The sequence below is a fragment of the Ictidomys tridecemlineatus genome, chromosome 11 (genome assembly GCF_052094955.1).
Source record: "Ictidomys tridecemlineatus isolate mIctTri1 chromosome 11, mIctTri1.hap1, whole genome shotgun sequence".
NCBI classification, from domain to species: Eukaryota; Metazoa; Chordata; class Mammalia; order Rodentia; family Sciuridae; genus Ictidomys; species Ictidomys tridecemlineatus.
In genome coordinates, this window is record NC_135487.1 from 27813433 (window position 1) to 27830568 (window position 17136).

Sequence of the window (17136 nt, forward strand, 5' to 3'; positions counted from 1 at the left end):
GCAAAGGGTTTGGGGGAGGATTTAGTGGCATAATCTACTCAAAATGCTCAGAGCATTGCCTAGAACTTAGTTTAGTAAATGGTGGTGCTTTCCCTTATTTAATGTGGGAAAGTGCATGCAAACACAGAAACCTGGCGGGTGGAAAACAATTCTGTGCCAGAGATGGAACCCAGGACTCTGCAAATGCTAGGCAAATACCCTACCATTGGAAATACTCCCTTAGCCCCATAGCCCACTTTTGGATGGGACTACTGCAGTTGTCTCCCTGCATAACCATCTATACCAATCTTATACCTGCCTGTGGGGTTACTTTCACTCTTCTACTTTGACATCTTCCTTGGCTTCTCATAACCATAAAAATTAGGCCAAATTTCTCAGCTTGAAGTTCAAGAGCTTCTGTAAATTGCTCCAACACATTTCCTCCACACCCAACCCTTACGGTGAAAAAAGAACAAAGGGATATGGAACAGGATTCTAGTCCTGGGATCATCTACTTTCTCCCTAAATGATATTCTTTTTCTTTCTTTCCTTTTTTGGTACTGGGGATTGAATCCAGGGATGCTTTACCACTGAACTAAATCCCCAGTTCTTTTTATTTTTTTAAAAATATTTTTAAAACAATTTTTTAGGTGTAGATGGAGACAATATCTCTATTTTATTTATTGATTTTTATGTGGTGCTGAGGATGGATCCCAGTGTCTCTGCATGCAAGGCAAGTGCTCTACCACTGAGCCACAACCTCAGTCCTTCTTCTTCTTCTTCTTCTTCTTCTTCTTCTTTTTTAGTTTTAGGTGGACACAATATCTTTATTTTATTTTTATGTGGTAGCATGTCAGGCGAGCATGCTACCACTTGAGCTACATCCCGAGCCCCCCAAGTCCCTCTTTTTATTTTTTAAAAATGCTTTTAGTTGTAGATGGGCGAAACACCTTTATTTTATTTATTTAATTTTATGTGATGCTGAGGATCAAGCCCAGTGCCTCATATGTGGTAGGCAAGCACTTTACTACTGACCTAAAGCCCCAGCCCTTATTTTTTATTTTGAGACAGGGTCCTCTCTAAGTCGCTTAGGGTCTTGCTAAGTTGCTGAGGCTGGCCTGGAACTTGTGATCCTCCTGCTTTGGTCTCTCCGGTTGCTGGGATTACAGTTGTGTGCTACCATACCCAGCTGCCCTAAATGATTTTGAGTAAATCATCTAATCTTATTACTGCATTTACAAATTAAAGATCATAATGCTATCTCTTGGGATTCATTATGATTTATGTCTCTCTTTGCTGCTGGACTGTAAGCACAGTGAAATCAATGGGTATCAGATGCATTTTGTTCTTCATTATATCTTCAGTATCCAGCATGGGGCTTAGTATATGATGGATGTTCAGTACATACTTGTTGAATGAATGAATGAATGAATGAATGAATGAATGAATGAATAGGATTGTGAAGATTAGATTTGGCATCATTCAGGTAAAGCACCTTGCAGTTACCAGGAGTTTCTGTGCAGGTCATTAGCAAATGACTTTAGACAAATTCTCTCACTCTCTGGATACATTCCCTCATCTGTATCACAAGAGGATGGAAGGCACTCCTGGCTTTTATTTTCTGAATCACTAAATTGTGCCTGAAGAAGGGATTCCATAAATGCTTTGTCAGTGGATGAAGTTTCTTCCAAGGTTCTGCCTACTGGCTCTGTCTAATCAAGGATGAGTTTCTACCAACCCTTCTGCCCCCCGGGGTCCTATTTTTTCTCTGTCCTTTACTTCTTGGTAGGGGACCTCAGGGGAAATTCAGGTCCCTCCTGCTTTAAGTTCCCGCGAAGAGCGTTCTTCTTGAGGGGTACCAGAAGTGGGAACAGAATGTGGGTTGATGGGAAGTGGGCTTTTTGGGCAGGCAGGGGTTATTCCAAAACCCAGGCGGGGCAGAGAGGCCGTCAGCAGCCTGGAAGAGCGATTCTGGGACTGGCGGTGAAGAGCTCTAACGGGGCGGGCCGGGCCAGCCCGCCCAGGGTCAGCAAGCGGCCGCCGGGCCGGGGCGGAGAGGTCGCCAGAGCAGAGGGCGGGGAATGTGGGGGTGTGAATTGGCCCCGGGGACACTGGCGGCCGCCGGGGAGGAGTTGTGAAGGGAGGGACGGAGAGGGCTTCGGGGCAGCGAGAGGACGCAGGGTCAGTATAGAAGGGGCGCGGGACGGCAGACAGGCCGGGGCGCACCGGGAGCGCGGAAGCGCCGGGGGTGGGGTGCAGGGCGGGGAGCGCGCATCGGGGGCCGGGGGGCGGCGTCGGCGCTGGGGGTGGGGGAGCGGGTTGGGCGGCTGCGCCGGCTCGGCTTCAGCCGCTGCCGCTAGGGCGCGGGGGGCGGGGGGCTCGGCGCCGCGAGCTCGGCCATTGTGGGAGCCGCTCCCCTCGGCTCCGCCGCGCTCCCTTCCACGGCTCTCAGCCCCGCGCGCCCTACCGCCGCCGTCGCCTTTGCTGCTGCCGCTGGCCACTCTTCCTCCTCCTCCCGCTCTCAGGGTAAGGCGCGGGCGCGGGGCTGGATCCAGGCTCCCTGCCTGACTGCACCGGGTGCGCGGCGGCGGCTGGGGCGCGGCGATTGATAGCGCGGGGCGGCCGCGCCCCAGCCCCGGGTAGCGGGCAGCAGGGTTGACAGGCGCGGGCACAGCGCAGGTCCCGGCCTCTCACCTGCAGTCCCCGCTGCCCGCGCCCCAGAGCTCCGAGAGCGTGCACAGCTGGGATTTCCTCCCGGCCGCCGCTGCCCGGGCCAAACGGAGGCGTGTTTCCTGGAATATGGGGCATCAAGCACCAGGACAGCGAGAGGGACCTGCGGGAGACAGCAGGGCCGTGCCGAGAGGTCGCCTCCTGGCTCCAAGGCTCGGCTACTGTCACCTGAACCTTGTCGGTCCTTGGTCACGCGTACCCGCTCTTTGTCAACCACGCGCGGCGGGCACGCGGACCCACCCGCGCCGCCACCGGCTTGCGGGGGCTTCCCTCCCCCATCGTGGGGAAGGGGTGGGCGTGAGGTGGGGAGGGCCGCAGAGGACGAGCGCCAGGTCAGGTGCCTGTCGCGGCCCGGGCTTGCGGCCTGCAGGGTGGGTTGGGAGTGTGGGCGCGAGCTCCTGTGAACCGGGCATTGATGGAGTGACATGGGTGACCCAAAGGTGGGGCAGGAGGTCACCAGGTATGTGTGAGGTGTCGGTGACCGACCGGGCTAGATCCGTGGAGGGACAGTTTCTCCCAGAGGAGGCCTTGAGTGAGTGGGCCTTTGTAGTAAAATGGGCGTCTAGGAGAGGAATGGGCGGCTCTGGAATGAAGCAGGTGGTCTGAGAGGAGGGGCGTTTTCCTGCCTTGGCTGAGGGTCGCATGAGGTTGAGGCTGTCACTTTGGCACCTGACCTGGCTATGAGAGCTGGGGGTAGGCACCAGAAGGTAATGCTGGGGGTGGGGCGGCAAATGCTAGGATAAATGGCAAAGCTATGCCAGGACCTGGGTCTTTTCCTCTTCACCTCCTGTGTCTGGATCCCCTCTTGATGTTCCATGAGACAAGGGCTCACATGCTGCTTGCACAGTGGGTGCCCTGGCAGGGCAGTTCTGTGAATCTGAGGCTGCTCAGAGGCTTCCCGCACCATTTGATGTTTCTTTTGTTATCTCTTTGAGTTCTGTGCTTATGATGGGGGATCTGCCAATGACCCAGGAGGTTGTATCTGCCCCTTCCTGCCTCCTGGCTGAGATTTCCAGAATCCAGGAGCTTTGCCAGAGACCCTTGGGGTCCAGCCATTTAGGCCACCTCCTTGTCTTCACATAGCCCTGTGTGCAAGTATTCCCCATTATGGGAACAGCTCCTCTCACCCCTGGACTGTAGAGCCAAAGTGAGAGTTGGTTTCCTGGGCTGGATTTAGGACCTATAGGTAGACTCATAGCTGAAGGCATGCACCTTCTCTGCTCTGATGGAGCCTTCGGGGTAGTGGACCATGTATAGCAGATGGTTCTGGGAAGTGACCTGGGCCTGGATGAGGGAAGGCTGCCCAGTCTGGCTGGTAGATCCCAGCTGGCCCCAGAATGATTGTGTTTCCACTCAACTCCCTCCACTGGCTAAACTGACCAGGAAAACTGATTTTCTGTACCAACCCCCTACTCCCATGCTGTGCATCTTATTCCGGCACCAGTCTTTAAAAGGAGCCAATGAATATTTTATCTAATGCCTGCTGTGTGCTATGCATGGCACCAGCCAGTTTTCCATGTGCATTTCACCATATTCTTAAAACCTCCTCTAACTTGGCATATCACCCCCATTTTGCAGATGATGAAACAGAGTCTCCGAGAGGTGGAGTGACTTGCCCCTGATCACACAAATTGTAAGTGGATGAACCAAAATTTATACCCGGGTCTGTCTTACTTTGGGTTTAGAACTTTGTCTAATATATCTACTGGATAAATCCTGGAATTTCTGCCTGTTCTATCTCATGCTTTGTTTCATGTCTGCCACTGAGATCATGCTCTGGCTTTTTGAAAATACTTCCCATCTGTTGCCCCATTTCATCCTTACAGCATTCCTGGGAGGTAAATAGAAGAAGAATGTAATAATAGATGCTATGCTTTTAATAGATGCTGTTTGTTGAGTACTTACTGGCACCAGGTACTACTAAGCACTTTATATGTAGAACCTTATTAAGTCCTTGTAAATGACCCTGAAAGGTTAGGTGCTAGTGTCATCCCCATTTTAGAGATGAGGATACTGAGGCTGAAGAGATTAAATGGTTTCTCCAGGATCACGCAGTTAAGTAAATGGTGCAATAGAATTTGAACCCACATTTTGTATCTGTAGGATCTTAATTCTCCAAATGTGCCAAATAATAGTAGTAGTGGTAGTACTAGTAATAGTGGTTACTAGTAAGAGGAGCTAATAGCTGGGTATGGTGGCACATGGCACATGCCTGTAATCCCAGCAGCTTGGGAGGTTGAGGCAGGAGGATCACAAGTTCAAAGCCAGCCTCAGCAATTTAGCGAGGCCCTAAGCAACTTAGGGAGACCCTGTCTCACATTGAAAAAAAAAAAGGCTGGGGATATGACTTAGTAGTTAAGCAGTCCTGGGTTCAATCCCTGGTACCAGGAAAAAAACAAAACAAAACAGAGGAACTACTAATATTCACATAGTTTTTTAGGATATTTGGTGTGTGTGTGTTTAAGATTTTTGTTTGTTTTGGTGATGCTGCAGTGAACATGGTTAAGAACCCAGGGCCGTAAGCATGCTAAGCAAGCATCCTCCTAACACCGAGCTACATCCCTGGCCAAGTGGTTTAAGATTTATAAGCTTTTTAGCCAGGCATGGTGGCTCATGCTTGTAATACCAGCTATTCAGGAGGCTGAGGCAGGAGGATTGCAAGTTCAAGGATAGCCAGGGCAACTTAGGGAGGCCCTGTCTCAAAATGAATAATAAAGGCTGAGGATGTAGCTCAGTGGTCGAATACTCTTGGATTCAATTCCCATTACTACCACCACCAAAAAAAAAAGACTTATAGGTGTCTTTACATATGTTATATAATATATGATTTTGTCCAAATTCTGAATTAGTTTTGCTGTGTATCATTATCATCTCATTTTGCAGATGAGGTCCTGATAGATCAAGAGGTCAAGTCAGTGGCAGAACCAGGACCAGAACCTCTGCTTCCTGATTCCCAATTTGTTCTTCAGGTGACCCCCCTTCACTCTGCTCATATTCATCCCTCTCTCCTCCAGGTCTTGTCTCCTTGGACTCCAAGGTCCTCCTGCTGCAGCCCACTTCTGAGCCATGTCTTCCTCCGATGAAGAAACGCTCAGTGAGCGGTCCTGTCGCAGCGAACGGTCATGTCGGAGTGAAAGGTCTTACCGGAGTGAGCGGTCAGGGAGCCTCTCTCCCTGTCCCCCAGGGGATACTTTGCCCTGGAACCTGCCACTGCATGAGCAGAAAAAGCGGAAAAGCCAGGATTCGGTTCTGGACCCTGCAGAGCGTGCTGTGGTCAGAGTTGCTGGTAAGAGAGGTCCCCCAGCAAACAGGATGCTGTGGGTGTGAGGGAAGAATGTGCCAGTTTGCCCTGGCTGGGTGGGGAATGGAGGGGGAATCTAATTTGTTATTATTACTGTTGATGAAATAACATTAAAGAAAAACTTGAAAGAGGAAACTCTGCTTGCCCCTAGGCTAACATAGGATCTGTTCTCATTTCTGAATCTTCTTCCTTATCTTTGCCCCATTTGATCATATTTTCTATTTAGATGCCATTCTGAATCTGACTCTTCAGTTACTCTTAGATAAAAACAAAAATTTCCATGTTACCTCTCAGACTTTATAGTTATTTTTAAAGGCTGTGTAATATTTCATGGTTTTATAAATCCTACTCCTTTCTCTCTTTTCTGTCCTAGTAGACAATGCTGCAGTGAACATGGTTAAGAATAATAACTTTTAAATTCTGTTTTATTATTTCCTTACAATGAAATCCTCAGAGAGGTTGGTTTCACTCATATCACCTTTCCAAACTGTGTGTATCTTCTCACACCATAGCTTGGTGTGAGGGCTGGGCCTGCCTGGTACTGTGTGGGAAGGTGCCCAGTTCTCCTTTGCCAACAAGCAGCAGTGGTATGAGTGTAGGCTCTGGAGTCAAAGAGGCAAGGCACTGGACTGTGACCCTGCTGCTGCCCAGCTGTGTGATTCTGGCAACTCCCTTATCCTCTTTGAACCTCAGTTTCCTTAAGAATGCCCCTGTGAAGGGATGCCTTGAGGGTTACAGAGATAATGTGTGGAAAGCCATTAGCAGGGTTTTTCACTCAGTAAAGGAGCTGCTTCCACTGAAGGCATCCAGAGCTGCTTCCCTGGAGTGTGCTCACCATCTAAGCAGGCCTTGGTGTCACGGCACAGATGAGCAGCGCCTGCAGCTAATTCAGTGACATCACCTGCTTTCCATCCATTGCCAAAGCCTGTCCTGCTGCCTCATCTGTGTCTCTCGAATTATGTGCCCTTTATCATCTCTCACCTGGACCTTCTAACCAACCACCTAATAGTTCTTATTCTCTCAGTCTTGTCCCTGCTGCCTCCACATGATTAACAGTGTTTTATTCTAAAATGCACACCTGATCCTATTACTCAGGTGCTTTCTAACCACCTTTAGCTCCACAATGCCTGTGAAATAAAGGCGTCAGCACAAAGGTACATCAAAACCAGGCCCTGTTCTATCTCTTCGGCTTCACCTGCTGCCACCTTTACCCGCAAGCACCCTGCATGTTGTACTGTAACTTGCCCTCCAGAGGGATGCCGCTTGCAGGATCAAACCTTCATGCTTTAATTTTCTTCTCAGTAAGACACTGATAACCCCTCCTCCTCTTTTAAGTTCCGCCTCCTCTGTCCCTAATGCCCCTAGTGGTATCCAAAGCTCCCTCCTCCGCTCGCATATTCATGCTTTTCTTTCCTCCATGTTCCCTTCAACAGGGTAGCAGTTACCCCACAGGGAGCCCACCACTCCCTCAGGACTGTGAGTGATTCAGGGCTGTGGCTTGTTTATGTGTTGACCCCAGTGACTTGCACAGGGCCTTGTACACTTTAGAGATCAACCAGTATTGAATAACGGAAGGAAAACCAGGAGTGTTTAGAAGCTAATAGGCGTCAGATTGTGAGCCAGGAACAAGCAGTGGGCTGTAATGGGAGGTTAGACCCAGAGAGGGGTATGTGGGCTCAAGTCATCCCAAGAAGCTTTTAGCAGGAGTGAGAGCCTGTGGAGGAGACAGCAGTGGGCCCCGGAAGGCAGACTGCAGTTTTAACTCCTGTTGGTGAGCCATAGAGAGCCCTTGGAGGAAGTTCTTCTCAAGCCCTTTGTGCCTTAGGCACCAGCCAGTAATAAAGTTCCAGAGCTGTCCCTAGGATGCAGGAAGGGACAGCCTTGAAGGGCCATGACTCAGGGGCCTCTGACTCACGAACCTCTCATTCTCCTGAAGACAGAGTGGATGCTTATGCTCTCTTCCTTATGCTCTCTTTCCCATCCTCCTTCACTCCTATATACTTCTAGGTTGCTGTGTGGTGATTTCCTCTTTCAATCTTCTCTAGGGAGGCCCTGCTGTTTAAGAATCTGGAGTCTAGACTGTTTAAGAATCTGAGTGGGATAGACTCAAGGGGGCTTAATGCCCAGGCAAAGCCCCTGGGGACCCTGCTGGATCAACTGAATGGAGGGATGGGAGTGTGCATGTTCTGTTCCTGGCACAGAGGCTGATCTTTGCATCCTGACACCACGGAATGACTGTCTTGAGGAGGGGGCTGGGCCAGTGAGGCTGAAAATGGGAGATTGCCATGGTTATAAATAACTTGTGTGCTGCAGTTGGGCGTGTTTCTTTTGCAGGAGAGGCAGCAGTTAAGGCGGGACTGCTACTTTAGGGTCTGGCTGAAATCTCCATGTGATTTTAGAATGTCGTGGGGGCTGCACTGGGGTAATGAGGAAGGCAGCCTTGGCTCTGCGGGGACTCCTTCATGTGAGGTGCAGGAGGGTCATGCCTGAGAGACCCTGGATGCTCTGAAGCTCTGTAGCGGAGATTTCCTTCTGGGAGGAAGTGAAGTCAGGCTTCACTGGAAGCCAGCTGTGGCCTGAACCGCTTTCCCCTCCCCCTGGATCCGGATTATGAAACTGGGTGGGGGTGTGTGGATCAGTCTCACCGAGGACTGACTCCCCTTTCCCTGGGCCCATTTTGTCCTAAGCTGGTTTCAGAGCTTTATCCTTGCTTGAGAAACCTGTGGGGGCACCCTGCTGGTCACATGTATCAGAGTCCAGAGGCCACTCAGGACGGAGAAACCTGCTGCTCTCAGTCTCAAAGTCAAGACAGATTCTAGGGGCTTCACACATGCTGCAGCCCCATTCATCCTTCTGTCTTCTGTCCTCATTCTTTCTGTCCATTTTTTTCCTCCTTTACCAGCCCTGTTCTCAACGCCCTAAGCTCAGCCACACTGAACTGTGTGTGACAAGAGTCGTTCATGAGAGCGCCTTCTTTCTATTCATCAGCTTTATGGTTTACACAGAGATTTCATAATAGCAGTATGTGCTGGGCAAGACACATGGCCTTAAGGGACTTTTCTATAGTCACACAGGACTGGCAGACACAGATCTCCTATCTCCATGCACATTGCTATTTCCATTGTTTAGGCAACCAGCCCAATCTGACTCTTTTGCAAGTGACAATCTCAATAGCTAACTTGGTCACCAGAATCACCTGAGAGAACTTTTGGTCACTTCTGGGAAAGGCCTTAAGATCCCTACCTGGGTTGGGGATGTGGCTCAAGCGGTAGCGCGCTCGCCTGGCATGCGTGTGGCCCGGGTTCGATCCTCAGCACCACATACCAACAAAGATGTTGTGTCTGCCGAGAACTGAAAAATAAATATTAAAAAATTTCTTAAAAAAAAAAAAATCCCTACCTAAGGGTGGGGTTGTGGCTCAGTGGTAGAGCACTTGCCTAGCACATGTGAGGCACTGAGTTTGAACCTCGGCACCACATAAAAAATAAATAAATAAAATAAAGGTATTGTGTCCATCTACAACTAAAAACAATTAAAAAGAAATAAATCGATGGAGGGAACTTTGCCTCATCCCCCCTGGCTCTGTCTAGTGAACAGCAGACATAATACCCTTACTCACTGGAGGAGAGCGGGCATCAAAAAAGAGGGAGCTGGGAGGTTATTTTAGCAAGGAGCATAACCCCAAAGGGTAGAAAGGGTAAGTGGAAAAAAAGGCTGTATTCCTTGAGGCCTGTGCGGAGTGGATGATACACAGGGTACAAGAGAGGTAGTGCACAGTTTTGCATCTTCACAACTCTAGGGGGCACTGTTCACATTTGTTTCATTGTAGATTTGTATTTATATGACTAGTTTCTTGCAGATGGCAGTAAAGTGTCTCTCCTGGGCTAGGGTAGGGTTGGGTGCAGGAGGACTTCATCATCTACCCATTAGATGTTAGCCCACATCTAACATCACATATTCAGGACCTTCCTGTTTTTGTCATTGATATTCAAAGACAGCTGAAGATGTGATTCTTTCTTCATGGAACTCAGCCTGGTTGAGAGGACAAGAAGGAAAAAAATTATTACATCCCTGTGTGTATTGTATACATGGGGCTGCAAGCATCCTTGGGATTCATTTCTGGAAACCCTCAGCAGGTGCTGCTGAATGAATCATTCCCATGGTCTGCTCCATTGTGGCCTCCTCCAGGAAGCCTTCCCTGATCTCTTTGGTCAGACAGCAGTGGTGTATCTTTCCATCCCTTGTTTGGCCTTATGTTATTTGTTGTTTCTAGGTTTGTTTTCCCATCTGATCTGGAGCTCACTGTAGTCAGGAATCCCATCTTGCCTTTCTGCCTGTGGCAGGCAGCCCTAGAGCTCAGTGTTGGTTAGAGAGGTGAGCCTGCTCCTCTTCTGTGTGTATTCATCTCTCCTCTAGGATAGGAGCTCTGAGAAGACATCCCACGACTTCTCTCTGCTTCCTTATTAACTTTATTCACTCATTCATTCAATAAAACAAAATAGATTGAGATAGCCAGGTGCAGTGGAACATACCTGTAATCTCAAAGACTCGGGAGGCTGAGACAGGAGGATTGCAAGTTGCAGACTATCCTGGGCAACTTGCAATTCTAGCTAGACTCTCAACAATTTAGAGAGACCTTGTCTCAAAATAAAAAAAGTAAAATAAAATAAAAAGGACTGGGGATGTAGCCCAGTGGTAAAGCACCTCTGAGTTCAATCACCAGTACCTAAAAAAAAAAATAGAGCCCCAGCCTTGTGCCAGGCACTGTGGAGATAACTGGCTGTAGAGTCAGAAAACTTAGGTAAATGATCCCACTCCTCGAAGCCTTGGTTTCCTTATCTGTAGAAGGAAAGTGATGATACCTGCTTCCAGTGGTCACCGAATGAGGACCAGAACGTGCTGGACAAACACCTTCACAGACCTCTTACTGCACTTGGTGGGGTCATTCCTTGTAACTTCCCTGGCAACCAGAAGAGGCAGTGGAGAATTCAGGAAGCCAGCAGTTTCCCAGGCCAGCAGGGTCTTTGAGCCTCTTAGTTCCGTCCCTTCCTTGTTTGCTCTAGGGCTTTGTCAGAAAGCAAATGGAAGGTGGTTTATCTGGCCCTGAGTGAAAAGAAAGGAATTCAGGAATGGAAGATGGGGCCCCAGAAAACAATTCCACTGGGGCCCTTACTCCTGGGCAGGCAACTTTCCTTGCCCCAGGCTATTCCAAGATTTGAATCCAAATCAGCTCCTCCTCCTTCCCAGCTTCTCTCCTTCTTGGCAGTGTTCAGAGTCCCTGGCCCTGGAGCTCGGTTTCAGGAGCAGGAGAGATGAACAGGAGAGTCCCCTGAAATTGGGGCAGAGTGAATTGTAGCTACACATCACCAGCTCAGCTCTACTCTTTGAAAGTAAATCTGGGTCACATTAGCTGCAGGGATGGAAAATGACCACGTGGGCAGAATTCTGTGCAGGCGGTGGAACAGACAGCCAATCTGTCCTTTCTTTGAGGCTCAGGTCCCTGTGGGATCCCAGCTGGTAAGGGAGGTGGCTGCTGCATTGCAAGGTGCAGTGCTGTCTTTATGCTATCGGCCTCCCATCCTGCTTTTCTAATGACTTCTAGGTGATACAGAGAAAGATCTGGAATGGCACTCTGGCTGTGACTCTGTTCTGGAGGGTAGGAATATAAGGGAAGGACTGGTTACCTTGGGGATTGTGGAAGGTCATCATTTCTCAGTCCCATGAGTTCAGAGATTAGATGCCACCAGAGGAGCTGACATTGCAGCAGGATCTAGGCTGCATTTGTCCTGACTTCAGCAGCCCCCCTGTCCTCCAGGGAAAGGTCTCTGAACAAACCTGAGTGTGAACATTAATAATCATCACCAGCTGCTATAGTGAGCCTGGTCAGCATCTCCTTTCCTGGTTGCTGTGGCTAGGACCTGCCATGATTTGGCCCTGTGACAATTGCCACCTGTCAGAAGCTGGCCAATTTCCTGGCTCTGCCTTGGCTCTTCTGTAGGGACAGAAGTGGGTGTGCCTGGCTGGAATCTCTGCCTGGACTGAGGATGCTGCTATAAGAAGGTCTGGAGCCCCTGTAATTTGAAGAGTTGTTATGGACTGATGTTTTGTGCTGTGCTGGGCCCCATCCCTACCCTAAAAGATACTAAGCTTTTGCTTATTTTTTTCTTTTCTTTCTTGGTACTGGGAATTGAACCTAGTGGCACTTTACCACTGAGCTATATCCCCAGGCATTTTTATATTTTAAGACAGGGTCTTACTAAATGACTTAGGACTTCAGTAAGTTGCTGAGGCTGGCCTCAAACTTTCAATCATCTTGCTTCAGCCTTAGTCCTGTGCCACTGTGCCTGGCTAGGATTTTCCCTTGAGGTCAAGGGGAGAATTCTGCTTCTGTGGGCATGACCTTCCCACCTCTCCCTCATTTAGCTGTTCATTTCCACAACAGCTTACTCTTCCATTCATTCATAAAGGAAATGTCTTCTGGAGTCCATTGGAGTCCTCATTTTATTACTCACTTGCCAGTTCCCTGGAAAGTTATTAATCTCATGAGCCTCACTTTCTCATTATTACAATGGGGGAGCAAGAGGGCTACCTCAGAGTCTTGCAGAGTGGATTGGACGATATTGCCCAGCCCTGTGACTGCTACGCAGTTAGTCCTTCATACATTTAGCTATTCTCATTAATATAATTCATTCACTCATACACTGCTTCTTTGATCTACAAAGTGCTTGATTTATCCTCTTTCTCATTCATTGATCATGCACTTGCTCATTTAACAAACATCCCTAGGGCTACCTTGTTCTAGGCTCAGACTGGGCTTCAGAGCCCAGCTCCTGTCTATGAAGGCAATTAGATGCAGCTTGAGCCAAAGAGACTTTTGATGAATTTTGAGAGGGAAGGTCCTCCTTCTGCTTCTGCCTCTCCCAGGCCTAGAGTAATGACAGCATTTGATCTGGGTTAGGGAAAAAAAAAAAAAGGATCTTGCTAGGACAACCTGAAGAGAGACGGCACATCCCTGTTACTTGTTTCTATTCCTGCTCTACTTTCTTTGGCCTCAGTAAGAAGGAAGGAAGGAAAATGAAAAGAGAACAGCTGGTGGCAGTTAGGAATTAAAGGATCCAGAGGGTGGGCTGGGGAATAAACTCTGGACTTAATTCAGGAGCTCCTGAGAGTGGTGCCAGCTGGGCTCTCCTAGTAAATAATAGCTGGGAAGATTACTATGTAGAGTCATGATGTGCACCAGGCATTTTACAGACATCATTTAATCTTCACAAAACCCTGGAAAGCTGTTGCTATTCTCAACAGATGAAAAAAATGTTAAGGAACTTTTCTGAGGTCATCAGTAGGCAAATAGAGGAGCTGGATTCAGCATTACTCAGTATGCACGGTGCCCCTTAGACCCCCCTCATGCACAAGACTCCCTTTGGAGTCTCTGAGGGCAGTGCTTGAGGTTGGCCTAACTCCAAAGCCCCAGCGCTTTGGGGACCATTTCAAACCTAAAGTAGAATAGTATTACGAGCACCTATCACCCAGCAATAAGAATCATCAATCATGGGCAATCTTATTTTATTCATGTACCCCCACTCCCACCTCCCCACTTATGTAAAAGAAAGTTTGGGTAACCACATGCTTTTCCCTACCTTACTTTTTAAAATTTTTATTAGTTGTTAATGAACCTTTATTTTGTTCATTTATTTATATGTGGTGCTGAGACTCGAACCCCAGTGCCTCACACATCCTAGGCAAGGGCTCTACCACTGAGCCATAACCCCAGCCCTCCCTGCCTTACTTTTTACCTATTATATTGTATCACCTTTCCCTCAGTTGTAAATATGTCAGTGTATCTGCTTCAGAATCCATGTCTGAAGTGGAGCCAGTGCCATTTGACCCACTGCCCAGAGGTTTCATTAGGGATTCTAACTTCAGTGCGGGCCCTAGGAGCCACGAGTCCTTCCTGGTGTTGTTCTACCACCCTCTGGTCCTTCCAGCTGTTTATGCTATACTCCCAGAACACACAGAGTGAGGCTACGGATACTAGTTCTGTCAATGGAAGCTGATTTCTCAGGATGGTGTCTGTCTTTGTTGCTTAAAATACCTCAAGCCCATGGACCTTGGGTTTGAATCAGGACCCTGCTAGCTGATTGAGGAAAGTATTTAAAAAATGAATTTTGAGGGGCCTGGGATGTGGCTCAAGCGGTAGCACGCTCGCCTGGCATGCATGTGGCCCGGGTTCGATCCTCAGCACCACATACAATGTTGTGTCCGCCGAAAAACTAAGAAATAAATATTAAAATTCTCTCTCTCAAAAAAAAAAAAAAAAGAATTTTGAGGATTCAGTCTCAAGAGTCTGAAGTTGAGATGCAATAGGATGGCAGTTTTCAAGGAGGGAAGAAATTCTGTTCTTGTGAGAGGAGCCTGTGCCCCAGGCCTGCCCTGATGCTGAAGGGCAGGTTGAGGCACATGTTGTTCCATGTGATTCTGATCTCACCTGAGAGCAATGGCCACCACACTGTAGAGCCTCTTGGGGCTTTGTGCTCAGTTCCAGGCTGCCTGTCACTGCCCCTTCAGAAGCAACTATCCTGAGATGATGTTGGGAAGAGAGAGATTCCAGTGGAGGAAGCTTCATAGATTAAATTGCCACACTTCCCAATTTAGGGAACCTCCCAATTCCCCTAAGAGTATACCACATGCCTGTTTGGTAGGAACCTCAGGGGCCCTTCACAGGATGAAACACTCTCCTGCCCCAGAGCAGAAAGAGAGATTGGGGTGGTTGAGTAGGGCTCACATTATCGTTGTCCTGATTCCTTGGAGAGGGAAACTGCAAGTTTTATTCACATAAGGCTGGGAGATGCCAGAGGGGCCAGTACCTTTTCTAACTATTATTGTTAAATTCTGAATGTTACGCTTTGTGCTTAGCATGTTACATGTTGTATTGGATCCAATCAAAGATTTTAGCAGAGTGCTACAGTAGAGGAGATGGACACCCTCAGAGTTCAGTAGCCTGTTCAAGGTCTCTCAGCTAGTAAGGGACTAAATTGGGAATGACTCTAGCTCCTCCTAGAGTGACCCACAACCTCTTCCACTAAAAGGCACAGCAGTGTAATAGTAGCTAACATCTACACAGTGTCTTTAACCCATTATCTCCACTGTGCCTTGGGAAGTCCAGGTGGGTGAGGCATTCCACACCCCTTTGGGACAGTTGTGTATTGGGGGTCACCCTTTGCTCATTTTCCCCAGTAAGGACTGGAGATTCTTTGGCATTGGTCCTGACAAATTGGGGGAAACGGCCTAGGGAGAGGCTGAGGTAGAAAGACTTAACCAGTTGCTATGGTTACCCAGATGGCTGGGTAACCATTTTGTGGGTTGCTATGGTAACGAGCTGCCGGTGGCAGGGATCTTGTCTTCCTGGGTGGCTGGCACCAACCAGGATTCTTAAATAAGAGATGTTGTACTTTCTGAACAGAAGAGGGCAGCATGAGAGCAGACAAAGGCTTCCTACCCCATAGTGGATTTGAGAATTTAAGGCAAAGCTAAGAGTTTCCAGGAGCTGTGCAGAAAGGGAATTTGGACTGGGACTGACGGAAGGCAGTGCCCAAGAGGCTGGTGGAACCAAGCCTGGATGCAGGATGTCTGAGACTAGAACTAGGCAATCCTTTTCAAAGAGCAGTCCAAAGGATAAAGCTGGGCCTGTCCTCACAGTGGGAAATATAAAAGGCAATGGAGACAGCCTACCCTTCAAGAAAGGATGGAGAGAACACACACCACACACCCTACTAGCAAATGTATTTATAAAGCATCAGTTAACACATGTAAAATAGTGTAACATGAGCCAGTTTGAAAAAGTGGGGCTCCAGTAAGTCTTTGAGAGGCTGGGGAGGAGCATTAGTGGAAGAAATGATCTGTACTCTTCTTTTTTCTCTCAGCACATGAAGTACCCTTGATCACTGAGAAGACATTGAAATCAATTCTCAGTCATCTTGAATCAGGTCCTGCCTCCAATACCAACCTCCATATATGTTCAGTGAAGCATCCATTTCTCCAGTAAATATAGAGTTTTAGTTTTTTAAAATTTATTTGCTTTTTTTTTTTCAGTGCTGGGGGAGCAACTTATTGATCATATACTAGGTGATGATCATCTACTAGGTGAAGTACTGTGTTAGATCCTATGGGGGAGAAATCGATGTCTCTGTCCTCAAAGAACTGATGAACTGGGAGGTTAAGGAGGCTGCCATGTGGATACCCATAACATATTTGGCTAAAGCTTCAGAAAGAGGGGGAAAGAAAATGCTGTTGGGATTTTGAAAAAACCTCTTCTCCTTGGGTTGATTAAAAATAACTTTCACTTTGTTTAAGATGAACTTTCAAAGTAGGACTGTAATACATTGGAGTTGGAGTGGTGGTAGGAAGAGTAGAAGGGTCTGAGTTTGATTACAAGGGAAGATGCTGCCCATGGGGGTGTCATGGGGGAGGATAAGCCTGAAATCAAAAGTAGACATCAAAATGTGGAGGACTTTAAATGCTAGGCTTAGATAAGGGATGCTGTGAGAAAGTTTTTTCTCTCTTGTGGCACTGGGGATTGAACCAGGGCGTTGTGAATGCTAGGCAAGTGCTCTACCACTGAGCTATACTTCCCATTCATACTTCTAGTCTATTTTATTTTGAGACAGGGCCTCACCAAGTTGCCCAGGCTGGCCTTGAGCTTGCCATCCTTCTGCCTCAGCCTCCAGAGTTGCTGGGATTACAGGCGAGCACCACTGTGCCCAACCAATTTGTATGTGTATATGTGTGTGTGTGTGTGTGTGTGTGTGTGTGTATGTAAACAACCCCCAGGTCCTCACATGCCTATGTTAGGGACTGAACTCAGGACTCCATATGCTACACTCTGCCACTGAGTTCCAGTTCCAGCCCATACCATCTTCTGAAATGCCCAAGCCTAGTCAAAAGCCACAGACAGCTGAATATTTTTGGATCCTGTGGTTCATTCATTTATGTATTTAATAAAAATTTAAAGAATATTCAATGAGTGACCCATATATGCTAGGTTGTTTGCTACATGCTAAGGATTTTGAGGTGAACAAGATAGACAAGAGTCCCAGGCCTCAAGGAGCTGGCACTTAATAAAGGATTAA

At 48.0% G+C, this 17136-nt stretch overlaps 1 protein-coding gene across 10 annotated transcripts in view; it reads left to right on the top strand.

The window, feature by feature from the left end:
* Positions 1 to 2092: 2092 nt before the first annotated feature.
* Positions 2093 to 17136, top strand: part of LOC101963192 (microtubule actin crosslinking factor 1) — a 347556-nt gene continuing 332512 nt past the window's right edge. For 3 of the 10 annotated variants that reach the window (XM_078025962.1, XM_078025978.1, XM_078025975.1), the window contains exons 1-3: positions 2353 to 2505; positions 4288 to 4342; positions 5724 to 5995. In XM_078025962.1, the coding sequence (XP_077882088.1) occupies positions 5776 to 5995 (220 nt within the window). In that variant the 5' untranslated portion in view covers positions 2353 to 2505; positions 4288 to 4342; positions 5724 to 5775. Of the gene's footprint in view, positions 2161 to 2351; positions 2506 to 4287; positions 4343 to 5723; positions 5996 to 17136 lie in introns of those variants that run through there. The other 7 variants (XM_078025972.1, XM_078025974.1, XM_078025973.1 and 4 more) reach the window with 4 other exon arrangements.